The 27487-nt window shown below is 42.5% G+C and overlaps 1 protein-coding gene across 13 annotated transcripts in view; it reads right to left on the reverse strand.

Annotated features, from left to right (window-relative positions):
• Grip1 (glutamate receptor interacting protein 1) overlaps positions 1–27487 on the reverse strand; it is a 649740-nt gene that overhangs the window by 182409 nt on the left and 439844 nt on the right. For 10 of the 13 annotated variants that reach the window (XM_037196738.1, XM_028869613.2, XM_037196740.1 and 7 more), the window contains exon 2: positions 15323–15403. The exons of the other annotated variants lie outside the window; for them this stretch is intronic. In XM_037196738.1, the coding sequence (XP_037052633.1) occupies positions 15323–15403 (81 nt within the window). The remainder of the gene's footprint in view (positions 1–15322; positions 15404–27487) is intronic. 13 annotated transcript variants of the gene reach the window in all.

Genomic DNA, 27487 nt, shown 5'->3' on the forward strand with positions numbered 1-27487 from the left:
CCAATAAAAAGCTTCTCATGAATAGGAAACACATATCTGGATTCTGTGCTACCCTCCACAGATGAGCTTTATCAGCCTTCTTCCAGGGCTGGGGTGCTGTACAGAAAGTTTACATGTATCAGGTCTTATACACACAGAGTGGAAGTCCACGAATGAGTTGGGGAGAGAATCAGATGGGTGTGAACGCAGCTGATCTAGATAGCACAGAGGTCAATCTTTCACTGTTCCTTTTCCAGAAGATAGCACGTCATCCCTTAATGTGCAACATCACACACAACTCTAGCTAGGGATTTTGAGAGACAGAAATAAACAGAGCATAGGCAGGCCTTTTTCCTGAGGAGATAAACCTGTATGTCAAAGGAGAGAAAAAAAGGACTTCTATTTCTTGAGGTGTGAAGGTAACCCTTGGCATTCTCAGAGAAAACCACACATAATGCTCCAGTTTCCTCTTTGGCAGAGGCTGGCCATGGGAGGACGAAACTGCAGAGCATACGACAGGAAAAGTGCCAGTGCACGCGGGAAGATGCTTCAAGAGGCTGGAGGGAGGAGGCTGCTCATTCCTTTGCTCAGCAGCAGAACAAAAGTCTCAGGTGACCTTCAGGGCCTGCTGATTCACAGCCACCTACCCTTGTTTTCCTTCCTGTGTGCCTGTAATCACCACCCATATCCTCCTGTCTGAACAGCTCGCACACACCCACGTGAGACGCTAATTCAGACGTCAGCTCCAGTGACTAACTGCCAGGTATGAAGCACTTTATCTGACTGATTTTGTAAGCGGCAGCAGACACACTCTTCTGATCCTCCAGGGTCCCCACATCCTTAGGTCCAACTCCCTGATGCTGTCCCCACAGTTGTGGTTTAAATCTGGAATGTCTCCCATTGGGTCTGATTTAGGATGCTCAGTTCCCAGGCAGTGGTGCTATTTGAAAGGAAGCGGGGCTTAGTTAGCACTGGTAGGGTACCGGGAGTGGGCTTTAGAAAGGACCCCATTAACACTGAAATCCCTTTTAAACTATAAGCCCATACAAGTCTCTTCTTCCCTTGACATGGGCCTGGTGAGCACTTTGGTTACAAGTGACGCTAAAACCCCATCTTGTGGAGATGGGTGTGGCCTGTGACTTGTACCTAACCAGGAGGATTTGCAAAGGTTCCAAATGTGTGTGATCACATTTATATGTGGAATTCAGTGCCCAGCCTGCCAACGACTTCCCCACTTTGTGGCCTATGAAATAGTAGGCAGTAGTGGGGGGCTGAAGGTGACCTCTGGAAGACAAGGAACTGAAGCTCTCTGGACTTAAGTCTGCCAACAGACCGAATGAGCTTGGGAATAGATCCCTCCTCCATCAAACCTCGGCTAACACGCTTGCTTTGTAAGACCCTGGGGAGGGCAGATAAGCCACGTTCAATATCCTAATATACAGAAACGGCGAGATAATACGTGTGTATGGTTTTAAGCCGCTGGATTTGTGGTGATGTTGCTAAGCAGGAGGAGATAATTAATATAGATGCTTCATGTGTATTAACTTTGATAATCCTCATTGTAGTCTCATTTTGCACAATGGGAATGCCGAAGCATGGGACTTAAACAACCCGCTTATTTCCACAGAGTAGCCAGGCTGCTGACACTGGAATAAGACAGAGTCACTCCAGGGCCTGCTTCTAACCAAGAAAGAGCATGGTCCTAAGTTGCTTCCATATCAAATTTCCCATAATGTATCCCAATAGCATGAGTCAAACATCCAAATAACATGATAGCCACATAAACTGAACAAAGGAGCAGAGTGTAGCCTGATCAGTCAGCTGGGAGCATGCAATGCAGGGAAGAGCAACAAGTCTTGCCTTGAAATATTTTCTGACAAAACAAAACACATCTATGGCTGTCCTGTACCAGGGGGAGTAACAGGGATCGCATATGAGTCCTATTTCTGCCTTTAAGAATATACCACCCCTATGTTCTTATGACATGAAGTATTTAAAAAGATCGATGACTTTTGGTTCAAAAGGGGTGTGTGTGTGTGTGTGTGTGTGTGTGTGTGTGTGTGTGTGTGTTCATTGGTTCAGTATGGCATCAACTACAGAAATACCTCTCCACCTCCTCTTGTTTCTCCTCTGGGAGACTGCGTGTGATATGCCCTTCAGGACAAGGTATTGTCAGGCAGTGCCAATTCACTGATGTTACTTCTTGTCATGGTGGCTGCAGCGATTCATCCTTTGTAAAGATCTCTCCCTTAACAACCTGTACGCTGCAAGTTTTAAGCTCTGAGGCTCACTGAGACTGAAATTCGAAGCCTTCAAATCAGTGTTCTTGGGAAAGAATCGAGGACTTGGGGAGGTGCTCTGCTATCAGCAGAGTGACGCTTGTCATTCTTAACATCTGTTAAATGCCCATCAAATTTGTGACGAATTCTCTGCTAAGTAGAGCAGTATATGTATGCAATAATCATCTACTTCCCAACTAGAGCCTGACTGAAATAACTTCTGAGTCAGTCCTCAGCTAAAAGATGAGAGAAGGCAATTGAAACCACACACACACACACACACACACACACACACACACACACACACACACATACACAATTATTGAATATAATTTGGGCAAGGTACTTCAGCCTCTGTGAGCCTTCATTTTATTCATCCATGAAACTGAGTTAATTCTTTTCTTTTTGAAAAAAAATGACACTAGATGATTTTTTGGCATCTGATGGATTCCTAGGAAGTGTCGGAACTCCTTTTTTTTCCCCCTCTTTTCAAACCTAGATAAATATCATGGACATAAATATTTGGGGCAATTGGACAAAAGATGTAGATGGCCTAGTATTATAAGGAGTATTACTGAAAAACTAGCCTCAAGAAGTCATGAGATCAAGATCTGTAAGTTTTAGCTGACAGAAAGTTCAATACAAATATTACTTCACTTAAAAGTACTGTCTTAACCTACATCACCCAGACAAGGGAAAGCAGTAAGTTTCTTGTACCTTGTTCTCTTCACACCATGATCAAGGGAAGGTACTCAGTTGGGTCAACTTGGATGCTTAAGAGCATTGGCAAACTGAGAAAGACTAGCTGAGAATGGAAATCATGTCACACATAACAAAGGACTTAGGAAGGAATGTGTTTTGCTTGGTTTGAAAGCGACAACAGCAGGAAGAAATGATAAATGGTTTCAAGTATGCACATGGCTGGTTTGAAGGGAGGGTAGGATAATTAGAACCACCAAGGAGTAAAGGCTTGAGGTGGGAAAATTCAGTCCATTGGCACAATAAATACCCAACAGGCAGAGATAGGAAAAAATGGGGCTACTTTGCAATACAGACAGTTCTATGTATTTAAACATATTGAAGTCAGACAAATTGAATATAGGATTTTTTTATATTGGAAGTAGAATGCCTAGAAAGGGAGTGTGTGTGTGTGTGTGTGTGTGTGTGTGTGTGTGTAAGACATAAGTATTAAAATAGTCTGTTGTGGAATATTCCTTTACATTGTGTGAAGATATGTCACTGTGATTGGTTAATGGAAAGCTAAATAGCCAATGGCTAGGCAGGATGTTTGGGGCAGAGAGAATGCTAGGAAGAAGAAGGGTGGAGAAGCCAGCCAGACACGAAACAAGTTGGACACACAAAATGAGATAAAGTTAAAAGCCACATGAGGGAACATAGATTAATAAAATCATGAGTTAATTTAAGAGCTAGTTAGAAACAAGCCCAAGCTATCAGCTGAGCTTTTATAATTAATAAGAGGTCTCCATGTGGTTATTTGGGAGCTGGCTGGTGAGACAGATAAAGACTTATTGCAAATCCGCCTATAGTAGTCTGAATCCTATTTCTACCTCACCCCTTTCTAAGAGGTGATTCATAAAACAATGAGATCCTAATGCAGATAAAATAAACCTAGACCACACCCACTGGAGAATCCTGCTGGGAAAAACTTGAATGATTGGTTTTGGAGGAGCTTTTAATAGAGGAACATTTCTTTGAATTGAAAGAACAATAACCTTGAACTAGAGATGACTCACCAGCGGAAACAGTTGCAGAACAACTTGAAACAGAATATACTAAACTACTATGGTGGTTTAAACGAGAATGGCTCCCATAGACTCATATATGAATGCTTGGCCCTCACTGGGCAGCACTGTTTGAAAAGGATTAGGAGGTGTGGCCATGTTGGAGGAGGTGTGTCACTGGGGGTGGGCTTTGAGGCTTTAAAAGTCTACACCATTCCCAGTGAACTCTCTGCCTTCTGCTTGTGGATCGGACGTAAGCTCTCAATAACTACTCCAGCAACATGCTGGCCTGCCTGTGGCCATGCTCTCCACCATGATGGCCATGGACTCCCCCCCTCTGAAACTGTAAGCCCTGAAAAATTCTCCTATAAGTTGCCTTGGTCATGGTATCTTAGCACAGCAAAAGAAAAGTGACTAATACAACTACCAGAAGGTCTCAAAGGTTTCTTATAAAACATCCTGGAAGCTCATATGCAGAAATGATTGTGGCAAAGAGAAACGGGGAGGAAGGCTAGTGGAACCAGCGAATAATAGGTGGGGATGGCGTGGAAGCCAACATCAAAAGAGCAAGCCTACTTCATCCCCCTTTGGACTGGAGGAGCCAGGTTTTATGAGAGAGAAGGGTTATGCACTCTATACTCTGTAGTGATTCCCTAACATGGCCTAGGAAATCCACTCACTCAGTCTTGGAAATGACATCTCTCCTTCTTGAAAGCTTTAGCATCCCCTCCCCCTCACACTCCACAAAGGGCTTCACCTCTCCTTTTTCACATATCACTTCTAGTCAGGAGCTCTGTTATCCACCAGTCTCCTCATGGTCTTTCTTCTCAGGGCACTCTGACTGGGTTGGGTACTCAGCCTCTTCATAGACTGTGGTTTGCTTTGATCTCCACTGGCAACAACCTCCCACTGAACAGGTGAACCTGGTGAGCACACAAGCTTTCTATCCCCTTTCATGTTTACCTCTCTATAGATCTGTGCTGCTATTGGGCTCAGTATTTTACACTCTTCACAGTAGAATATGGCTTTTCCTGGGCACACAGGCCACCACACATCCTTGACCTTCTACATACTTTGCTGCCTCTCTTTTTTAACATGCCTTCTGTTGTGTTGTCTCTTATTGCTGACCTCTGAGAACTGCCACGTCCCAGGCTCAGACTGTGGACCTTGTTTCAATCTACCTGAATTACCTAGATGATTTCTGTTACTCCCAAAGCACAGACTCTACCTCCACACTGACAGACCCAGAATGTGAACGTCTAACCTTGATCTCCTTCTCTGAGTTTTCAGGGTTCATCTTACACCATGCTTCCTACATGGGTCTCCATTTCTGTAAATGGCATCAGTATTTACCCAAAGGGGAAGAGTAAAAGTTAAGGAATCACTTCAGAGTTCTCCTTCTGTCTGTCATCCCATGTCTAATTTGTGAGCAGTGTTTTGGGGGTGCTTTATCAATTGAATCATTTTTTTAGTACTGCTACCTCAACCCCCATCTCTATTCCTCTCTCCTTCCATCTTAAAAATCTGATCATCTTTTGCTCCTTCTCCACTGGTCTAGGATGTCACCATTGCATGCCTCAAAATACTACAATGGCCTTCTAATAAGCCTTCCTGCTTCCACTCCTGTCTCCCATGAGCAGCTAGAGAGGTTAAAATGAAAAGCAAGTCCCATCCATGTTTCAGTTTCTCCCAGCCTGCAATAGCTTCCTTCATATTCAGAATTACATCATGGTCCGATCATGACCTGTAAACTCTACTGGACCTGTGTCCTTTCTTTTCCAACCTCATCCCTTGCTACTCTAGCTTTGTGGAAACAGCAGACTTTATTCCATTGCCCCAGCAGGCCAAGTCTGTTCTGAACTCAGGGTACTTGCTGTTTGCTTTACTAAGTACTCCCTCCTTCAGATCACTAGGTAATGCCTCCTTCATTTGCAGGCACTAAATGCTACTGCCTATTAGAGGGCATCTTTGTGTTTCTTTTTAAACCTATGACCGCTGTCTTTCCTTCCTTCCCTATCACTTTCTAGTTCTATCAATTCTCTTCACTGTGCTCACACCGTAGCCTGACATCACGTTAGACATCTGTTGTGTGTCTGAATCTATTGCCCCCAATGGCCAACCATAGAAGCACAGAAGTATCTAGTCCTATATCCATATAGTGTGATATAGTATCCTTCACACCTATATCCATAGCATCTGGAACATACGAGGTGCCGGGTAGTTACATGTCAAATGACAATGAGGACCTCTCAGAATCAAAACTGAGAGGCGATCATCTTAGTGATTATGGACTTATGGAACAAGTAAAGGGTTGGCTGGGGAAGAGAGCAATCAGTGAGGCATGCATTGGTGGAGGAAATGGGATCAAGATGCAGTGGTTTATATTCCAAGAAAGAGAGGGGGTAGCACCAGGGGCCATCCAGTTCCCAAAGGGAATAAAGAGACTGGCTGATGGCTGCAAAGTATTTGCACATAAATATAGAACAGGAAATCTTCGTTATAGATGTTTAAATCTTTATCAGCAATAGGTTTAGAAAGGTTTTTTTTAAAAGAATTTAAATATCTATTTAAGTTATAGATAATATACTAGTGAATGAATTTTATCTTTATTCACTGACTCTGATCATGGGAAATAAATATGAACTGATTCTATACATCTTTTTACAAGGCTAATATCTCTTCATGGGACACAGTGATTAATTTCATAAACTCAGTGGAATCTAAAGGCTTTTTATTACTGCACAGTTTTAAAAAGGAGATAAAAAGTGCAGAGTTACAGTGTCACCAGGTTTAGAAGACATATTTAAAAGTCCATTGTGGCCTGTCGTATACCCACACATTGGTGCCTCTCTCAGCCCTCATCAGAGAAGCTGCTTCTTGCAGAGCAAATGGGAACTAAACAGAGCCCATAACTGGGCAGTGAGCAGAGAATGAGAGACTCTGGAGCACTCAGTTCTAAATGGGACGTCTTCATCAGAGCCCTCCCCTCAAGGCTCAGGGATCTACATGGAAGAGGAGACAGAAAGACTGTAAGACACAGAGGTGGCGGATGACTCCAAAGAAACAGTATCTTCCAGATACAGAGACTGTGGCAACATGCACAGATAAGGTCCCAACATTAAGAATGGGAGTGAACACGGAATCCCGCCCCTAACCAAGAGGCTATTTGCCATGGAAACCTGCTGGTAAAGGGAAAACAAGTTTTCTCCAACAGAGTGTCACTGAACATATCAACACTCAGAGCAGCTGGCCAACAGAAAATGAACTCCATTTTTGTGCATGGGGTCGGGGGAAGGTCTTTTGTTTTCTTTTGTCTCATTTTTTTTTGTCCTATTGGATTTTTGTTTTGTTTTATTGAGTGAAAGGGGGAGGGGCGGAATCAGGAAGTTGGGTGGGCAGGGATGTGGGGAGGATCTGGGAGGAGTTGGTAGAGGAGACACATGATCAAAATATACTGCATGAGAAAAAATTTTATAGAAAAATGTCTATGTAGCCAATTTTAATTATTTTCCTTGAGCTGGAAGCTCTGAAAATCACAAATACATGGAAGAATACTATTTAATAGTATAGTACTATATAACACAAAGTATACTATATTTAGTATATAATTTATATATGCTATAAAGCCTATAATTTATATAGTATATATGTAGTATATATATTCATATATAGCATATAATTGATATATAATATATAGCATATATACTATATATCCCTAAAAGTACAGGGATGCGTAGCTATATATCCAATATATTATATATATTTATCCCTATATATTATTTATTTATATATAAATTTTATATATAATATATGTATTATGTATAGTATATCCCTAAATATTACATTTGCTTCCTTAGTTCGTTTAGGCCCTCAGTCACTCAGAGAAAGAATTACATGAGCCCCAGGATACCAAGCTACTGCACATTATCCTATCTCTAATAACAGCACTGATCACTGAGGACTGAGATGGACTTGTGGCCTGGACAGACAGGACAAACCTTCATAGCCTCTCAGCACCTCAGAGAAGAGGTTTGGTTGGTCTCCAGAAGACAAAGTTTTTACATCTCATTATCAGCAAGGATTCTCTCTACCACCTTCATCAACTGCTCACCACGACTCTGGACAAAACTTACATTAATCTAGAGTTTATTCAAGCTTCCTACTTTCTAGACTTGTGACCTTTGACAAGCAACTTTAGCTCCTAGAACATCAGTTTGGCCATCTCTGTGGAGGGCACTAAAACTTACTCTGAGATATTGCGTGGAAGAAGTGAAGTGAGGTGGGAAGAAATGAAGTGAGGTGGGAACACAGCATGTGATGAGTGGCAAGTACTTCTCTAACTATCTATCCACCGCTTGCTGCCGCCTATGTTCTCTGTCTCTGGATCAGGTTGGACTGTGGTCATTTCATCCCTTCATTCTCTATGCTTGGGGTTCACATTGTGCGGTGTCCTCTTTCTCATTCAGAGTTTCTTTTCATCTTTAAGTGGAAGCCCCACAGGCATTCCATGTCTACGCAAATGACCTTTTCTGCACCATAAATCAGCTACCCACTTATGTACCCATAAAGTGCCGAGTATTAGGATTCTCAAGGTCACTCTCAAGACTCGCATTCCAAGTCAGCGTCTCCCAAAATATGTGGTATAAAAACGTTGGTGGATGTCACATGCTTTAGGGGGATGCATAAACCTTCATTTTAAACTGTTGGGTGGAAACTTATTTATAGTATAAAAATAAAATTGGCATCTCAAACTCAGATATTGAAGTGCAAGAGAAGATGAAGAAAAGAGTCAGCTCAAATGTCCTTGAAAAATTAGAGTAATTATAATAGAAGCAGAACCTGGCTACATAGCAAAGCTTGCCAATTGAGCACCTGAGATCCAGGAAGCTGGTCTGCCATATAAGGCTGATAGATAAATGTGGAGTAACCATGAGCCTCAGGGCTCAAATCTATAGTAAATTACGTAAACTGACTCTTCGCTCTCGTCACATGCTGGTCAAGAAAGACAGCTTTCACCTCTCCTGATTTTCTAAAGTCACTTCATTTTCAAGCCTGAACTGGAGGTCCCTCTAACTTGATGAAGGGGGATATTGATTTTCCTTCGCTGCAAGAGCTTTGGAGGGGAAAGAATTCCCTGTAGTTCTTAGACACACATCCCCGAGCTTTCTTGTACAGTGTTTCTCCGACACCGCAGGCTGTACGAGTGGTGGTCAGTGCCAATCCTTCTGACCCCTGAACATACCAAGCATGGCATTGCCAAACACCATCACCCCTACAGCACAGGAGTCTCAGGACACATTGTGGCAAAACAGGAAGTCACTACAAATAATCTTCCCTTGGATTGCATGCAGGGGGACGAATCACTGGGAAATCACTTGCTGCATATGTACCACTTTGCTGTAGTTTAGCCCTGTTTATTTACTAGTAGGCATGAGAGACGTTCAAACACAAGAGGCTGGCATTTCTGAATTGCTAATGAAGGCTGCCAGCGTTGGGCCCACAAATCAAACTGCTCATTTCACTCAGCAATACTTGAGATCTCAGTTTGTATCCCAGTCACACACAGCAAACTGGATCAGCTCTCCGGGAGAAATCTTACCATTTACCGGCCATAATAAGTCATGATTCTAGCCCGCAAGATTCTATTTATAAACTCGCGAATGCTTTTCCACACATTAGCCCGTTTCTATACACTAACAATGAAATGACTCATCTCCATCTTGTCAATTTTAAACTGTTTCTCCAGGTGAGGGAGGGATGCACAGATCTCTTCTGCTCAACAGAAACCAATGAGTCCAGGGAGAAAGCTCTGACCTTTAGAAATCTTTGGTTACTAGTTGATCTATATTTCATTCATTAATTCTGGGAGGTGATCTCCTTAGAAATGTCATATTTGGTGCACACTCAAGAGCAGTGTGGATATTTGCTGCAGACTAAAGGAGTCAGCAGGCTAGGGCAATAGAGGCTGTTGTACACTATGGTAGGTGGTCAACTGTCATAGGACTCAGCCTTTGCAGAGTCAGCTGCCTAAGAGTCTTTGCTCATTTAATGATGTTATAAACACCAACTGAATACCCACTGCCTATACAGTCCTGTCCTGTTCACTAGAGATACCAAACAAAACAAATACACTACCTATCTTAGGTCACTTACATTTCCTTGAGGGACGGAGAGAGAAAATAGTAATAATACCTTTATCAATTAATTTCAGACAGTGCTAAGTACAATGGGGAAAGAAAATGAAAATCTGCAAGGGTAGAGTTGGGGATGGCTTTTCTGTCCACACTCTTGACCCATCATCTTGATGCTTATTTAAAAATAAAGGAGCCATTTTTTAGCTAGCTTTGTAAACAGTCAGGGATGAAAGGCAGCACCTGCAGGACCAGTCCCTGTACGACATTTCCTACTTGGAGGGTTCAACAGACTTCCATCTTCTATCTGGCAAGACTCACTCTTCTCTTGGAGAGTTTCATCGATAGAACTAAAGAGCTGGAGTAGACCCAGGCTCTAAAATCCAAGCAAATAGCCTCTGCATGCCTGAGCACTGATACAGCTATAAAATCTTAGTGCCAATGTCACACTAGATATCTGCTGCAATAATGAAAATGTGGATCGATGAAGCATCAGAGGGTGTGAACAACAATGGCAGGAAAATGATAATAGAGACATGAAGACCTTCAACATTTTAAATTGTCCTCTCTCCATAACTCAACGTTGCCAGTTCTCCATGACGTCGAGGGCATGGCAATCTTTTCCCCTCAGATCTGTGACTTTTGAGTACATGCGGAGCCTTCCTGGGTGTATTCTAACAGCGCTCCTCGGTGCCTCTTGGGCCATGGGACACATGTTAGACTCTCAGTCTCCTATTTAAATGTCCAGCTCAAATATCTGCATGTGACAACTAAGACAGACTGAAACTTGGTCACCGATGAACAAATCAATATCTTTTGTAATATTCTACAAAGGGAAAAAACACTTGCCACAACTTTTTGTGACTGAAATCTGGATGCAGATTTAAGACAATTGTTCTGGGTGCCCTGAAGTTTTCGGAAAGATAACAGAGGTGATATCTCATAGCTTGCCACATCTGTCCGTAGTACAGGGTTCCTTATAAAGACTATTACGACCAAGGAAAGATACCCTCTGTGAAAAGGGGGACAAGTCAAATCAACAGGACACCAACTCTAGGACTTGGAGTCTAGTATACTGTCCTATCTCTTCCCTTTACACACAATAGACAGATATGATTAAAAATATTTTCTTCAAGTAGGGAATACTACAAGCTATTTCCAAAGCTGTCAAAGCTAAAGTATGGACAGATTGTCACTGATGTGCATGACCCTTTAATCAGCCTAATTCCCCTTCACCAGTAATGTTCCAATTAAAGAGGTCTCAGATCTAAAGCCTTTTCATAAAGCTAGACATGTTGTATCTGATAGCTCAGAATACCTTTGAACTTGGAACTAATTTTATCTTTGAAATAAGATTAAAACCTTACTTCATTATTATTATTATTATTATTATTATTTTGCTTTTTCAAGACAGGCCTTCTCTTTGTAGCTCTGGCTGTCCTGGAACTCACTCTGTAGACCAGTCTGGTGTAGCTTGAGTATTCCTGCCTGGCCCACACTCAGGACAAATCCCTGTCACCACAAATCTCTGTCACCCGCCAGTCCCACAGCCACTCAGACCCAACCAAGTAAACACAGAGACTTATATTGGTTACAAACTATATGGGTATTGCAGGCTTCTTGTTAACTGTTCTTATAGCTTAAATTAATCCATTTCCATAAATCTATACCTTGCCACGTGGCTCATGGCTTACCAGCATCTTCACATGCTGCTTGTCATGGCAGCGGCTGGCAGTGTCTCTCCTTCCTACGCCTTCCACTTCCCAGAATTCTCCTCTCTCCTTGTCTCACCTACACTTCCTGCCTGGCCACTGGCTAATCAGTGTTTTATTTATACAGAATGATATCCACAGCATCGGGCCTCGAACTCAGAGTTCAGACTGCCTCTGTTTCCCTGAGTGCTGGGATTAAAGATGTGCACCACACCCAGCTTATTATTTTTTTTAATAGAAGGTTATCCTTAAATTTATCCTCTAATGTCACAGGGCCAGTCGTCATTTACTACCATCGCTAAAAATTAACAAAAGCTTGTGAAAATCAAAAAAACCTTTTTGTTTTTAAATTTTATGCCACAATAGACATGATTAAAATGAGGAGTACCCAAATAATATTAATAATGCATTTTCTTTTATCCAAAGCAAATGCACTTTATTCCTAAGAGATTTTTAATACATTGCCTTTTTTTTTTTGTGGGAGGGAAAGGAGGGGGATGAAAGGATTCAATGAAAGATACATATTTGACTTGTGATTATAAAGTAATTGCTATACTAATTTTGAGTTTATGTGAAGATACTGGGTTTTGAAGTAAATGAAAAGCAAATTACATTTCTGTTCAAACATTCAAAGTTACCCCTTTGGTACAGAGCTGCTAAGAGGTACTATCTGCTAGGTCATGAAATCAGTGCAGCCCCATTACAGAAACTTATATGGACTAGATCTGTATTTGTATAAAAACTTTCAAAGGCTTCAATTGTCATAAAACTTTTACAGACAATCTTAAGATGTTCCTCTCCTACCTCATCCTCTCCTTCTGCCCATCAAAGAAAAGGCCAATAGGAATAGTTAGAGTCAATCATCATTATGGAAGGCCGAGTGTACACCTTTGCAGGCAGACAGGGGGCATTCTTGCTCTCTGAAGGGTTCTGCCTCCTTATGTTGTCTTGCTCCACAGGAGCTGGTGAGGTTAGATAGCTCCGGGACAGCACCTGCCTGGGAGGTCTCTCTGCACCCAGAGATCAGAAGCTGTTTGATGAGCCAAGACTGTATTCTCATTGAGACACCGTTCTCTAAATATAGTTGCTCTGCTCCGAGGGTGGTAATCATACCTCCGGGGAAGTGAGATTGGAAGGTGAGCACAGGAGAGAGAGAGATAGAAAAGCTGCAAAATTGAATCCAGCTTAGTCCACAGACCACTCTGGGGTTTTCAGCGGAAGCTCCAGCAAATCGTGAACATGTGTTTGCCAGGCATCTTGCCCTGTCTATTTTCCGCCCTGGACTGTGCAAAAGAAAAGATGGAGAGGCATCATCAGGGGAACTGTCAAGATTTCTTGATGCTGGTTTTTACCTCTGAGGGACTTCTGGCTAAGGTTCTGGGGGCTGCACCCTTCATTTTTCCAAACAAGGGTTTACAGGTACTGGAAAGCAAGAGAGTAGAGCAGTCCCAGAATTCCAAGAGTGCTTAGTTAGTGGGGGAGGATTTTGGGAGAAGCTTGTTTTCTGTGGAAGGTAGCAGTAAGGAGCCATCAACCATTTAGAGTCTCAGCCCTCTGGCTGCTGTATCTTTTTCTCTTAGATTGGTTTAAAGATAGAGAAGATTTTGAAGGCCCATTCCCTCTGGGCTCTGCTCTATGAGAGATGAGCAGAGAGAAGCTTCTTTGTGGCCAAATTCCATGAGAATAACACATGAAGCTTACAAAAAAAAAAAAAAAAAAAAAAAAAAAACTTAATTCCAGTGACCTTAAATCACCCACAGTGGGAAGAACAAAAAATTCTGCAATGAAGAATCACTTGTGGGTGTAAAAGAATAGTTATGATTTACCAATCTAACCCAATGGGTAATGTGACTCTAAGAAAATGTCTGTCCCCTCAAGTGAGTTACAATTTAGTATGAAAAATTAGAAAAATTCTTGGAAGGAAGTCATGGATCCTAGCCTATGGCACGTCGTCACTGTGACCACATGCCTAAGATAATGCCATGAGAGAGAGGAGGGCTATATTTTGACTTATAGCTTCCTTCAGAGGCCTTGGTCTGTGGTCATTTGGTTCCATTTGTAAGGTTGGTTCCCATGGTAAGGAATCCAGGCACGGAAAATCAAGTATCTTACTTACATTCTTATCAAATATGGAGCTATAGTGTCCTTCCTGGTGGGCAAGGGCAGTGGGATATCTCTTACCTCTTTCTGGCCAAGAAATGCCAGGTATCAGTAAAGGTAAAGAAGTCAAGGAGGGGAATGATATAGAGCTGGCATTATTGACCTTCAAACACTGGCTGGGCACTTACTTATAGCCGTGAACACAGTTTAGAGATGGCTCCAATAGTTCTTCTAAATGTGACCAGCACTAAGAATGATGCTTTACAGAATGGAACAGAAATGTTCCAATGGCACTGGGTGTTGCTGACCAATTCTGTAATTTAAACTACTTCAGAATTTTCAAAGCAGCAGCATAAGGAGGTACAGCAGATGCATGTCTCTTTATAAGCTATGGATTTTTCCTGATAACTCTAAAGCTTTAAATGAGACTTAAATACAACCAAAGGCAACTCTGAAAACACCAAACAGAAACCATGAGCCGAGTTTCCCACAACTAGACGCGTCTTGTTCTTATTCAAACACAGCATTCCCCCGTTCATCAAGCAATTGGCCAATCTATTCAACTTAATGTAGGAAACGCTGCTCCGTAACTCCATAACTGCCCAAATTACTCTCGTCTAAAGTCCTATAGTTTAGCGTTAGCCATGCTTAATGAAATATATAAACACTTTAAATGGATCTTTAAATCCTATTAATGCTTCTAACCCAGCTCTTATGCACAGGTGCTCTCACAAATGGTTTTTTTAATTATCAAGTGGAGACAGTGTTTTGCATTTCCTTCCTTTTTTAATTTGACAATGTACATGCTTTTATGCCATCCTCAAAACCAAAGCTTCAAAGTACTGGTTTTGAGGCAGAACATTTTAATATATTTCTCACAAATGTTTTGTGTGAAAAATGTCACTCATTGTATTGCAAGAAACCGAACCATCTTCCCAAGGACTAAAAGCCCCTGAGTTTTACAAGAGTCCATACAACTGAAGCAAAACTAAATAGAAAGAGATGAGAAGAAAGGAGCTGTTTTGGGTCCACACACACCATCGACATATAGTTCTGCTCTGCCAGGCACTTCAGGGAAGAAATGGATGCTGTCATGAAATCTATTTTGCTGAAACCAGAGAGAAGACTAGCAAAGGACAGAGTTGTTATCAGTTCAAGACATTTTACAAAGGGTTTTGCTGTGTCAGGCTACAAGATGAATCCTTGGAGGTCAGCAAGGTTTCCTGACCCAGTTTCTGTCATTGTTTGTATGAGTTGTGTGGAATGCCATCCACACTCTATGAGCAACATAGGTACCAGGTTGGAATTATTTAGGACCACCAAATAACAGGATTTAATAATAAGTAAAACAGCTGAAATATCCATCAGTCTGGTCTAACCTGGGATGCTCTGTCTCCTCACAGCCAATGCTCCGTCAGGCGGCTTTGTCTGGCTGGCAGATTTAGTGTAGGGACTCTCATCTGCAACGGCACAATGAAGGGTTTGGTTAATTCCCATCCAGTTCCCAGCACGGTGAAGATCTGTCACGGATTGCAATCCTTCTTCCAGAGAGAGGTAGTGAGGGGTAGGAAGGAAGTGATGGTGACCTGAGCCCTACATTCGGGTGAGTTTTAGGATGAGTGGATGTTCTAAACGTCAGTTTCTTCTTGAGAAAGAGAAACACAATTCTCAGGTAAAGATCGAAAGCTAAAATGTACATGGAGACATTTTTAAAATGATAAGAAGTGCGCTAATAGGCATGTCAATCCTTTGCCCATTGTCTACACCCACCAATAAGCAATGAGTAGGTGGAGCAGGAAGATAAAGATCGAACCAAATGGCTCAGTGGACAATGAGAATAATCAGGTAGAAGAATGCAGGACAGGAGCAGAAATGCAGAATTGCAGATAAGCGGATGAAAGAACGTTAGTACCGCCAGAGAATAAGGACAGCAGTTAGTAGGCTCTTCTTGGGAACATGAACCAGCATTCAGGGTAAAGTAGAGGAGGGGGGTCATTCCAGAGGTCAGATTGGAGAGGCTGAGAAATGGAGACAGCTTGGCAAAAGAAGACAAGGATCGCAAAGAGCTGTTAAGTTCTTTCGAAGAATGAGTTAAAAAACAACCTGCCGTGCACTACAAAGAGCCACCGAGAAGACAGGGGGTCCGAAGCGCTGTACATTAGTGAGCATTAGGGAAGAGGCTGAGCGGTGGAAACAGGAGGTGCCCAGATCACGGAGGAGATGGGGCCACAAAATTATAAGTGAGGAGATTGGCTTAGGACGTCTTCTGAGTCGGAAGCATGAGTGAGCGGTGACATGGGGAAGCTCACGTTAGTGTTAGCGTAGGAAGGAACGATGCTTCCAAGTTTGCCCCGAAGCATCAGTGTGGTTAGTAAAGGAGATGGAAGGAGGAAGAAAACCTTAAACATCTCAGGAACAGGATTGATATGGCTTGAGAAAAAAAATCCTGTAAAATAATGACCCAGCACACTCAGTCAAGCTGCATGACACAGTGACACCTCATCCCACACTGGAACGTGTTTGTTACAGCTGTCATTGTTGTAACTGGAAATCATTAAAGGATTAAAAGGCATCATATTGCACATGGCAAACTATTAAATGTAACAAGCATTTAATTCAGCAGCAAGGTTTATCATCTGAGGGCTGGGCCCATTAATTCTCGCAACTCGGTGGTGTGTGTTTCCACAGCAAAATGCTCATTTCTTCCCTAGGATGTATGTTTCCTGGAAATGATTCACGAATTCTCCATAAAACGAGCCGTGTCTTTATAAGCAACGACAAAAGGAAAGATTAACACTGCTGTAATGGCAATTAACTTGAAAAACGGCAGGCATGTTGTTTCATGTTCATATACCATTTATCACACAATTCTGTTCGTTTTTCCCCCCAACCATAACAAAACCATTGGCTTTAGGTACCGAAACAATCGACATCATTCACATTGGTTCTGAGGTAGCATCTTACTTAGGTCTTAGACTCATCTCGTTGTAAACACCGTGTTGAGGACAATTAAATATCATAAAACAAATCAAAGCATTCCATCATGAGAGAGGCCATTTGTCCCACTACCCATTTTCACCCAGAGAGGCCAGTGAGGTGCCCACCTTGTTAGTTTAATAACCAGCATTCGCTTCATGCAACCGTCATCCAAACCTGAAGAGGTGAGTCAGTTTCCTACATTGTTAATTTAATAACCAGACAGTCGCTTCCTACAACCTGGTTGTAGCTGGTTCTGTGCAAAAGTCTGAGCCTCACAAGACTGTTTCGATATTGTATTTCCTTTCCCTGGTCCACAACTTGCCAACCGCTCATTTATAAAGAGGGAGCCCTGAGCCAAGTGATGTCCATTACACACCCAGGTTCAGGAACGGCATCCTAACTAAGGCTTCTTCAGTTATCAACTGGACAGCAAGGCCCTGGGCTGAATGCAGTGTTGGAGGTTCGTGAAGGGCACCAGAACTTTTCCCAGGGGGACTCTTGGGTGACTTTCCCTTCATGCTCTGTTTTAAGGAGGAGACCGTTTTTGAAAAAAGAAATTCACTTAGTTTGCCCTGTAGAAGTAGTCAACACTGTTGACCTGTTTTCTCATTTATATTTGAAAGCTACTTCCTAGATTGAAGGCAAAGATCCTCCAGTAAAAAGGTTGAAACTGAACTATAGATGGCCACCTGACCAGCATCTACATCACCATTTGCTGCCTACGCCCTCCCTCCCTCCCTCCCTCCTTCCCTCCCTCCCTCCCTCCATCAAGCATGTCTTTCCCAGGTGCATGGGAAAGGAAATGAGTATCCGGAAGCCAAAAGCTGTGTTGGCCAAATAATCGTATGGGAAAAGTTCACTATCAGTGAAGAATAGCTTGCTAAAGACATCAGGATGATGGCTGCAATGCCTGATGGGAGTGAGGCTGGCAACACTTTGTCACGAGCCCTCTGGAGGGCTGAGTGGCAGAGAGGCCTGGTACAACTTAATGCCGTTACTAAGAGACTTCACGAGAAGCTGGCTCTTCACGTTCAGTGCACCAGAGGCACCACAGGTCCTCAGCTACCCAACCCAGAACGGACCCCGGCTCTCTTGAGGTGATTTAGTAAAACTCAGCTCTTGACTCAAACTTTGTCTGCAAATGGAAATTGAGAAAAGGCACAGGCCCATCAGTAGTCAATACTCCACCGTAAGACACCAAAGAGCAAGAAAGACAGGGTATATTTTGCCTAAATCTATTTTACTTTTTAATAAAAAGAGTAAAATATTTAATATATTATTTTTATGTGTCTAGTTGTTTTTCTTGCATGTATAGTTGCACACCATGTGTGTGCCTGTCTAGTGCCTGAGGAGGGCATTGGAGCCCCTGGGATTGGAGTCACAGATAGTTGTGAACTGCCATGTGAGTGCTGGGAACTGAACCTGGGTTTTCTGGAAGAGCAACAAGCATTCTTAACTGCTGATCCAACTCTCCAGCCGCTTATTTTAATTTTAACTATGTGTGTGTGTGTGTGTGTGTGTGTGTGTGTGTGTGTCTGGTATCTGTGTGTGTGTGTGTGCACAAGTGCAGTTCCCCACACAAACCAAAAGAGGTTTGAATCTCCTGGAACTGGAATTACAGATAGACATGAGTCACCTGATGTGGGTGCTGGAAACTGAGCCCCAGCTTCTCTATAAAAGCTTCGTGTTCTTGCCAAGTGGTGGTGGGCGGCGGCGGCGGCGGCGGCGGCGGCGGCGCACGCCTTTAATCCTAGCACTCGGAAGGCAGAGGCAGGCAGATCTTTGTGAGTTCAAGGCCAGTCTGGGCTACAGAGTGAGTTCCAGGAAAGGCACCAAAGCTACACAGAGAAACCCTGTCTCGGAAAAACAAAAAAAAAAACAAAACAAAACAAAAAAAAAAAAAGAAAGAAAAAGAAAAAAAGAAAAAAAAAGAAAGAAAAAGAAAAAAAGAAAAAAAAAAAAGCTGCTCTCCTAACTGCTGAGCTATCTCTCCAGCTTGTAAATTTTCAATCCTTTACACGAAAGCATGGGAACCAACAGAGGTTTCTGTTACAATTTCTCCCTTGTGTCTTTTAAGCTGATTTGTATATTTAGCCATAGAACTTCATACTTATATAGCAATGTAGATCGCTTTTTAAATGTTATGCTTAATACTGAAGCCCAGAGAGATTTGTAGACGGAAACACCCTGAAAGTGAGCCTAGACTGAACTTCTTAATTTTCTTATTTCCAGACTTGAAAGATCTTAGTTCCTCTTGGATAGACAAAATTTTACAGGCCCATAACAAGCCCGCATGCTGTTGTGGCAGGCAAGGATGTGATGTGTCTTGGCACACAAAGCCAACAGACACTGTGTGGTGTGGGTACCTCCCATGGGAAAGCCTGGGAAGTGTGTCATCCTTTCCTCCTGTGAAAACATGAACACGTTATTCTCTCTTCTCATCTGATTGTATAAAGTGATGAAGAATAAAATGATATGATAGAACTAAATCATAGGCTCAGCTTTACATTTAAAATGTGTGTATATGTGTATGTGTGTGTATGCACACACACGTACCATGTACGTGTGGGTGCCCATAGAGGCCACAAGAGGGCACCAGATCTCCTAGAGGTAGAATTACAAGTGGTGTGAACTCCCTGACATGGGAGCTGGGAACCAAACTCTGTTCCTTTGCAGGAGGAATAGGTTCTCTTTGCTGCTGACCCATTTCTTGAGCCCCCCAGCTTTACCTTTGGATCATAAAAATCTAAAACGAATGCCAATATAATTCCTTGCTCCCCAGTATGGTCCTAAAAGAGCCTTTGGATTTCTTTTAAGATACACATTAATATTTTCACTTTGTCTCATTATGGAGCCAACTTTCATATGTAGAAAAGAATTAAACATAGATCAAATAATAAAATATCTGAGTGCATAACATTTCTAGAACAGTACAGCATATGCAATAGGCATTTAGTAATATTTTGCTGGTAGACTAGAGTATTATGAACAAGTATATAAGCATATTCCCACCCACCTTTTTTTTTCTTTCTCCTAGTTTTTATTTTGGTGGGAGGATCTAGGTTTATAGACTATCCCTGTTAAAGTTACATTATAACCCAACAACTATTAACTGACAACCTAATGACAGTCTAAACTATTGTTTCATTTTGTGGTTGGTACCATGGCAGGTTAGAAATATGTAACTATTTATAAAACTGGTATTAAATATATATTTTCTTTCATATTTATTCATATTTTGGGGGACAATTTGTCAAACAATATTTATTTGTTAACTGATGTACTTATTGAAACAAGGTCTCTTGTAGCCCACATTGCTTTTGCATTTGCTAGGTAATTAAGATGGCTTTGAACTCTTGGTCTTTCTGCTCTACCACCTGAGTCCTGGGGTTACAGATATGTGTGGTGATATTTTAATTGTGCTGAAATGTGATTTTATTTGTATGTTAATAAATAAAAGTTTGCCTGGAGATCAGAGGTCACATAGTGAGGTCATATAGCGAGCCATAAGCAGAGTCAGGCGGTGGTAGCCCACACCCTTAATCCAATCACATGGCATACAGTTTATAAGTAAATATAAGTCTCTGTGTGTTTATTTGGGTCTGAGCAGCTGCGGGCCCAAGAGGGACTGGAGAAAACTCCAACTACAGATGTGCCGCACCACACCCAGATAACAATCTTTAAAAATCACTCCTTTGAATAAGAGTTCTGATTTTCAAGTCACACTCAACTTTGTCATCGATAGTAGATCTCATTAACAAGGGACCCACTCAAAAGTCACCTCGGAGGCCAGACATGCCACTGCTGGTGAGCCACTCACTGCTCACTGTAACAGAAGCTGAAAGTGACAGTAAATGTGATCTAGGGTGTCAGAACAGCCAGCCTTCTCTCATGGCATCTCTGTAGCTAATCCCTGTCACGTACAATGGTCTCTCACACTGTCATAGGGATTTGAATATTGGTGATAACCAAGAACAACAAGGTCATTTGAGAGTCAGGGAGGCTGGGGATATGCCCTCTGTTGACACAGAGGATAAACATGTTGACAGAAGTTCAGAAGGGGCTTAGTTAAGTATACACTTACGAGGACACAAAGCAGGGTCAGGAAACCATCTGTGCCCCATGTAGTAGCCACAGTTACCATTGCTGTGATCAAACACCATGACGAAAACAATTTGGGGAGGAAAAGGTTTATCTAGCTTATGCTTCCATATCGCTGTTCATCATCGAAAGAAGTCAGGACAGGAACTCAAAACAGAACAGGAACCTGGAGGCAGGAGCTGATGCAGAGGCCCTGGAGGGAGGTTGCTGACTGGCTTGCTCCCCAAGCCATGTTCAGCCTGCTTTCTTATAGAACCCAGGACCACCAGTCCAGGGGTGGCACCACCCACAAGGGACTGGGCCCTCCCACACTGGTCACTAAATAAGACAATGCCTGCTTGCCATCTGATCATATGGAGGCATTTTCTTAAGTGATGTCCCCGTCTCTGAGATGACTTCACCTGTGTCAAGTTGACAGGACACTAGCCAGCACACCTCACCTGCCCCTATTTGGCCAGAGTATTCCCATACAAAGCACAGGAAGCAAGAACCAGTTCATCTGGTTGAATCGCTTCTTCTAAGTGAAGCTGTGGTCCATCAACTTGAAAAGCAAGTAGGAGCCCTCTGGGGAGGAAGGCCTCACTGTGCATCACAAAGCCCACACTGGAGCTGGGAGGAGCCCACGGTGGGGAGGAGACTCAGGTCCCTCACGTTGTCACATCCTTCAAGGATTGCCTGGCATCCAACGAAAACCATTCCTAGGATCCGGGCTCCTCAGAACTGGATATGACCACGGTTCAGGACGACTCTGGCTGTCTTCAGGGTTTTGCTGAAGAAAATAAAATTTAATTGCCTTTGGCTGAGTCTAATCAGCCCCTGCTAAACAATTCCTCGCAACTAATTATGCACAATCGAGGCACCTGCTAAGCCAGCAGATCCCCGAACTTCTTGATTAGGGGGGAAAAAAAAAGATATTTGGTGCACTTAAACATTATGACCATTTCCCAGCAGTAGGAGACAGGCATCTCATGAGACAAGGCTCACGCGTGCCATTACAGACACAGAAGAAAACGTTGCTTTCCACAGAGGCACACAATGAAACCCACTGCGAAGGGAGTAATCTGTCCCCTGAATCCAATTAACGCCGGTGAATTTTAGTGCCTACTACGTGCAAACTAAGAATGGAAGAGAATAAAAGATAATGGAAGTATAGGAAGAGTGGCATTTGCAGAGTTCTTTTCACTTCGTAGGTTCCACTCCCCAAGTGGAACACGGTGCTTGATTCTCCTCAGGGGGAAGCTAAGCCTGTGCTTAAGGGAACTGGTAGAGATGGGACATGGGAAGAGAGGAAGATCCACCATAATGGCCTGAAAAAGAACCTTGCCATTGGGGGTGGGGGTTAAACTTTTGCCTACATGTAATGTTTTCAGAGCTCTGGTTCTGCAGATCTCACCCTTGCTCCGCAAGACCATATTTGTGGTTGTTTCTCTCTTGCCTCCATCTTTCAATTCAGTGGACTGCAATGGTGGTTTGACGAGATCCTCGAACTTTTAAGCGAGATTTCCTGGAAAATAACTTTGAAAAGGTCTCGGTGGCAGAATTGTCTTATGCCTTTCTCTTCTCATTAAGGCAATGTGTATGGTGAACCCATAGAAGTTCAAGCTCAAAAGAGGCAACCACATACTTCTCTTCAATTCTCAGTCATTCAGCATTCCCAGTTAAAGGAATCCTGTTTTGAGTGGGAGAGCAAGGAAAGAGATACCATGATAAATGAAGACCCCATGGGAATAGGAAGAAGCAGAGTGCTAGGGAGGTCCCCAGAAATCCACGAAGACACCTCCACTATAGAATACTGGCAATAGTTGAGAGGGTGCCTGAGCTGGCCTACTCTGGTGATCAGATGACTGAATACCCTAACCATCACCATAGGACCCACATCCAGTGACTGAAGGAAGCAGATGCAGAGATCCACAGCAGGGTCCCAGGCAGAGCTCCAGGAGTCCAATCAATGAGAGAGAGAGAGAGAGAAAGAGAGAGAGAGAGAGAGAGAGAGAGAGAGAGAGAGAAGGGATTCTATGAGCAAGAGCTATTGAGACCAATAGCTGAGGAGCCCCCATAGTACTGGACTAGACCCTCTGGATAAGTGAGACAGTTGTTTAGCTTGAACTGTTTAGGGGGCCTCCAGGTAGTGGGATGGGGACCTGTCCCTAGTGCATGAGCCAACTTTTTGGAACCTAGGGCCTATGGTGAGACACTTTGCATAGCCTTGGTGCAGGGAAGAGGGGCTTGGACCTGCCTCAACTGAATGTACCAGGCTCTGCTGACTCCCCATGGGAGACCTTGCCTTGGAGGAGGTGGGTTGGGGTGGGGGAGGCTTGGGGGTGGGAGGAGGGAGGACAGGGGAATCTATGGTTGGTATGTAAAATGAATAGAAAAATCTCTTAATTAAAAAAAAAGAATTCTGTTTTGCTTGGGATAAGTCAAAGCTACACCACACATCTTCCCATGGGTAGAACACTCTGTAGCTTTCATAGTTTACACAGGTTTCAGCAATCTTGCTTAGGCATGTGGAGACTACAGCCAAGGATACCTACTGGCAATATACCATTAAAAAATGAGTTAATTGCATCTCCTTCACTAACTTGATGAAGCTGAGCACACAGCTAGTTGGAAAGCAGAAGCGAACAGTGATGAGATGAATTTGGTGGTAGGAGGTGAGGTAGAATTCTGCTCCATCATGGTCTCTCTCCTATTAAAAAAAGATCGTCTTGCTCCATCCACCACCTCTCTCATTATTTATTTCACATCTGCATGACATTAACATCCATCCTGATTCTGCAGGTTTCATTAGGGTTTTGTAATTCAGAGACAGATGTGCTTTATGGTCTTATGGGACTAAGGTTGATACTTTTAGACATAAAAGTCTCCAAATAGCACAGCTTCATCTTAAAAACAAAGGTACCACAGGACAGGGAAAAGCCAATGAGGCCTCAATACTACACAAAGAATTACAGGCAAATGAATAAACCTAGAAGCAGGAGAGGATGATCCTCCCCAGGGAAGAGCACACCAATTGGGTGTCCTGTGCCAAATGCTACCTGAAAATATACAGGTAGCATTATATGGACTCAACAGGTTATGTTTAGGATCATATGCAGATACATCTCACTCACACACACACACACAAGCATGCATGATATAACATTCAGTGAAAAAAGAGGCCATGAATTTGAAGGAGAACAGAAAAGAGTATGAGTGAGGGTTTAGAGGGAGAAAGGACAGGGAGAAATGGTGTAATTTAATAATAATCTCAAGATTAAAAAATATGCAAAACAAAAAAGTGGTGTGATAAATTCTTCACAATGATAGGATGTCATACAGGTTGTGTTACTCTTAACCACACAGCCACTTGTATGGTTTAATGTGACATATGCCCCACCTGCTCACACACTGGGGAATTGATTGTTAGTTTCCTGACTATTGGGAAATGACTGGATCCTGAGAACTCTGACCTAATCATTAGAGTAATCCTTTGCTAAGTTCTTATGATGGCAGCATGATTGTAAAGAGATGAAAAACAGAAAGTGTGGCCTAATTAGAAGAAGGTGGTCACTGGGAGCATGGTATCTTTTCCTGTTCCATCTATTGCTTCCTGCCAGCCATAAAGTGAGCTGCTTTGCTCCACCATGCCTTCCTGCTTTTGTGGTGTTCTGCCCAAGCACATAGGACCACATACAGTATACTAAAACCATGAACCCAAATCAGCATTGCCTCCATTGAAATGGTTTCTCCCAAGTATTTGTTACACCAAAGCTAACACTACTTCAGCAATTAAGTTTTGCAGCTAAAAACAATGTCAGCTACCCATGTCCTATTGCTATAGGTCTGCCTTTCAAGACCAATATTCTCCTTTCCTGTTCTGTTTTCTAACTCTTTACATCTTAAAATGAGGCTCATAGGCAACCTGCATGAGCAAACTACTAGAAGACTGTCCAAAGGGGAGAACTCCAGACTCCATCAACCTATGAAATCAGAGTGTGTAACAAGAGCTCCAGGTGATAGGTTTGCTAACGTCTGGAAAGCTCTGCTCTACTGGTATGCCCAACATCAACTAACTGTACAGGTAGCAAGGAGTCACCTAATGATGTCCATAAAAACCTACAAAGGAGTTAGTAAACTGGTATTGGTAACCTTCAGAAGCCTTTCTAGGCCTCAAGGATGGTGACTATCAGATTGGTTATAGAACTAAGTCTACAAATGAAGGTGAGACCTCCTAACATTCTAGATTTGAGTGGATTCTGCTATCACTTGATCTACTTTAAACCTTTCCAAAGTCCTAGAGTGGTTGAATTATAGGAGTGAGAATTGCCAGGGGGATTATAATAATAATGAATAATAATAAATATTTCTATTTTGAGACTAGTAGCATCGAGTTACTATTCCCTATCTAATAAAGGAACAATGAACATGGAAATTCAGTCCTGTTTATGATAGGGACACAGGGCAAAAAGCTTCCATCACACTGTCTCCTTCACCTCTTGTCTTTTCCTGCATAGTCACATCACTATTATCTTAGCTATGGGAAGGTCTCCAACATACATCCTAATCTCAGAATGGCATACATGGACAGAGAAGACCCTTGTCGTCCTGGACATCTGGTAGACCTCGTGGACCTGGTCTGTGGTAATTCTGCTCCTTGATGTTTGCAGGCCTTTTGGTAGAGGAGCCTCTCTAGCCAGGTTAATTTGTAAATCCTCTCTAAAATTAATGAGCATGAAATTGCATATTTTCTGCCTCTGGCATTCTCACTACTAATGTGTTTGAGCCACAACCGAGAACTCCCTGCTTCTTAACTCTCCAGTAAGGAGAGAAGAACCACAGTTGTCCCTTTGCAGACCTGTCTCTTCAAAGAATCAACATTTCTAGAGGGCTGGACTCTTTCCCATGAGACCCATTTTCTATAATATATCAGTTCTTTCTTTAATATCTTAAATTCAGTACATAGTCCCTGTCCTTTGCATGTAGGAAGGACTATATATTTTAAACCTTGGACTTATGTGTTAGATGATTCCAGATGACATGCTCATGATTTCCCACAGTTAAATGAATACTCATGGAGTCAATAGACTTACATTAGAATGGTAAGTGGATGGAAAATATGAATTGCCTCAGGGTAGCTAGTGTGGGCTAGTTAAAACTGCATTTTAAATTTATGTTTAAGAAGTACACCCCTCTTTAGGAAAAGATTAATTTATATTAGGATTCATTTATATTGATACAAACAGGCTTGGCCCAGCTGGTGGGATGACTCAGTAGGTAAAGGTCTTGCTGCCAAGCCTGACAACCTAAGTTTGATGTCTGGAACCCCACATGCACATATGGCAGGTGCCCTTCCCCAAAAAAATAAGTAAATAAATTTAATAAAAAAAATATAAAAACACCAAGCACTCACTGTATGCCAGCACAAATCTAAGACCTTTCTATGAAATTGCATTTTTTTTTTTTTGGTCTCGAGAACTCAATTCAATTTCAAATTGCAAAATACATAAATTCCTTTTTACCAAAGGAACGCTAGGCATAAGGGATAACTTGCCATCATTTATCCTAAACTGTGTATTCCTTAGTGACTTTGACAGGAAGCTACTCTTACAGCAAATCCTGGGGAAGTGTGGGTATAGTCAATGCCCGATCCTGTCAGCACTCAGTATTTTATCAATGCTCACAACAATGGGTTACTACTGTCACAGCTGCAGTGCTGGATGTGTGATGACATGGACGGAGGTTACACAGATGACATGTTCTGCCCAAATTCACAGTGAGGCAAAGAGCGGAAACAAGGCTTTTTACATGCATGGCTTGTGGATCCCGCTTTTAAACATAATGATACGCTGTTTAACATACGTTCACATACTTTTTTGGGGGCAGGGAATTCTTCCCGTGTGAATGAAGAGATGCACACCTTCACATGGTAGCAATCGCTGTGAGTACTGTGTGACACTAAGTGTCACAGGCACGGGCACCTGGAACAGTGTTTGATGATCTCCTGAAATCTTGATTTTAGTGGGGGAAAAAAGTCACCTCGCTAAATTTTTGGATCTCACATCTTTGTCATAAAGTCCTGATTTAATTTAAAAAGAGTCAAGGATCTTTCCAGGACCATAAAGAAATCTCTTGAAAGAATACCTTTCAGCCGAGAGGCTCAAGGAGTTTTAGGAGAGGAAACCTGTCTTGATTTATACCCCCTGCTCTGCGTCAGCTGTTATCTACTGACTGAGCATTTATGAACTCTTCCCCACAAACGGTTTATCATCTTGAAGTGAATAAACATGGTGGCACCCTCTTTCCTCCTCTATTATTCTAGATGTTGCCTGTAGCCTATTGACTACAGTATTTCAAACCTCTCACAAGGGCTCCTGAAGCCAGAGGCGTGAATGAATCTCAGGCCAGGTGACATCTACCGATGGCATGAATAGTGTGGTCACAGGGAGATTTGGTCTGCCCACTCTCTCCTTTGGCTCTCCAAG

Source organism: Peromyscus leucopus, chromosome 18 (assembly GCF_004664715.2).
Source record: "Peromyscus leucopus breed LL Stock chromosome 18, UCI_PerLeu_2.1, whole genome shotgun sequence".
Lineage (NCBI taxonomy): Eukaryota > Metazoa > Chordata > Mammalia > Rodentia > Cricetidae > Peromyscus > Peromyscus leucopus.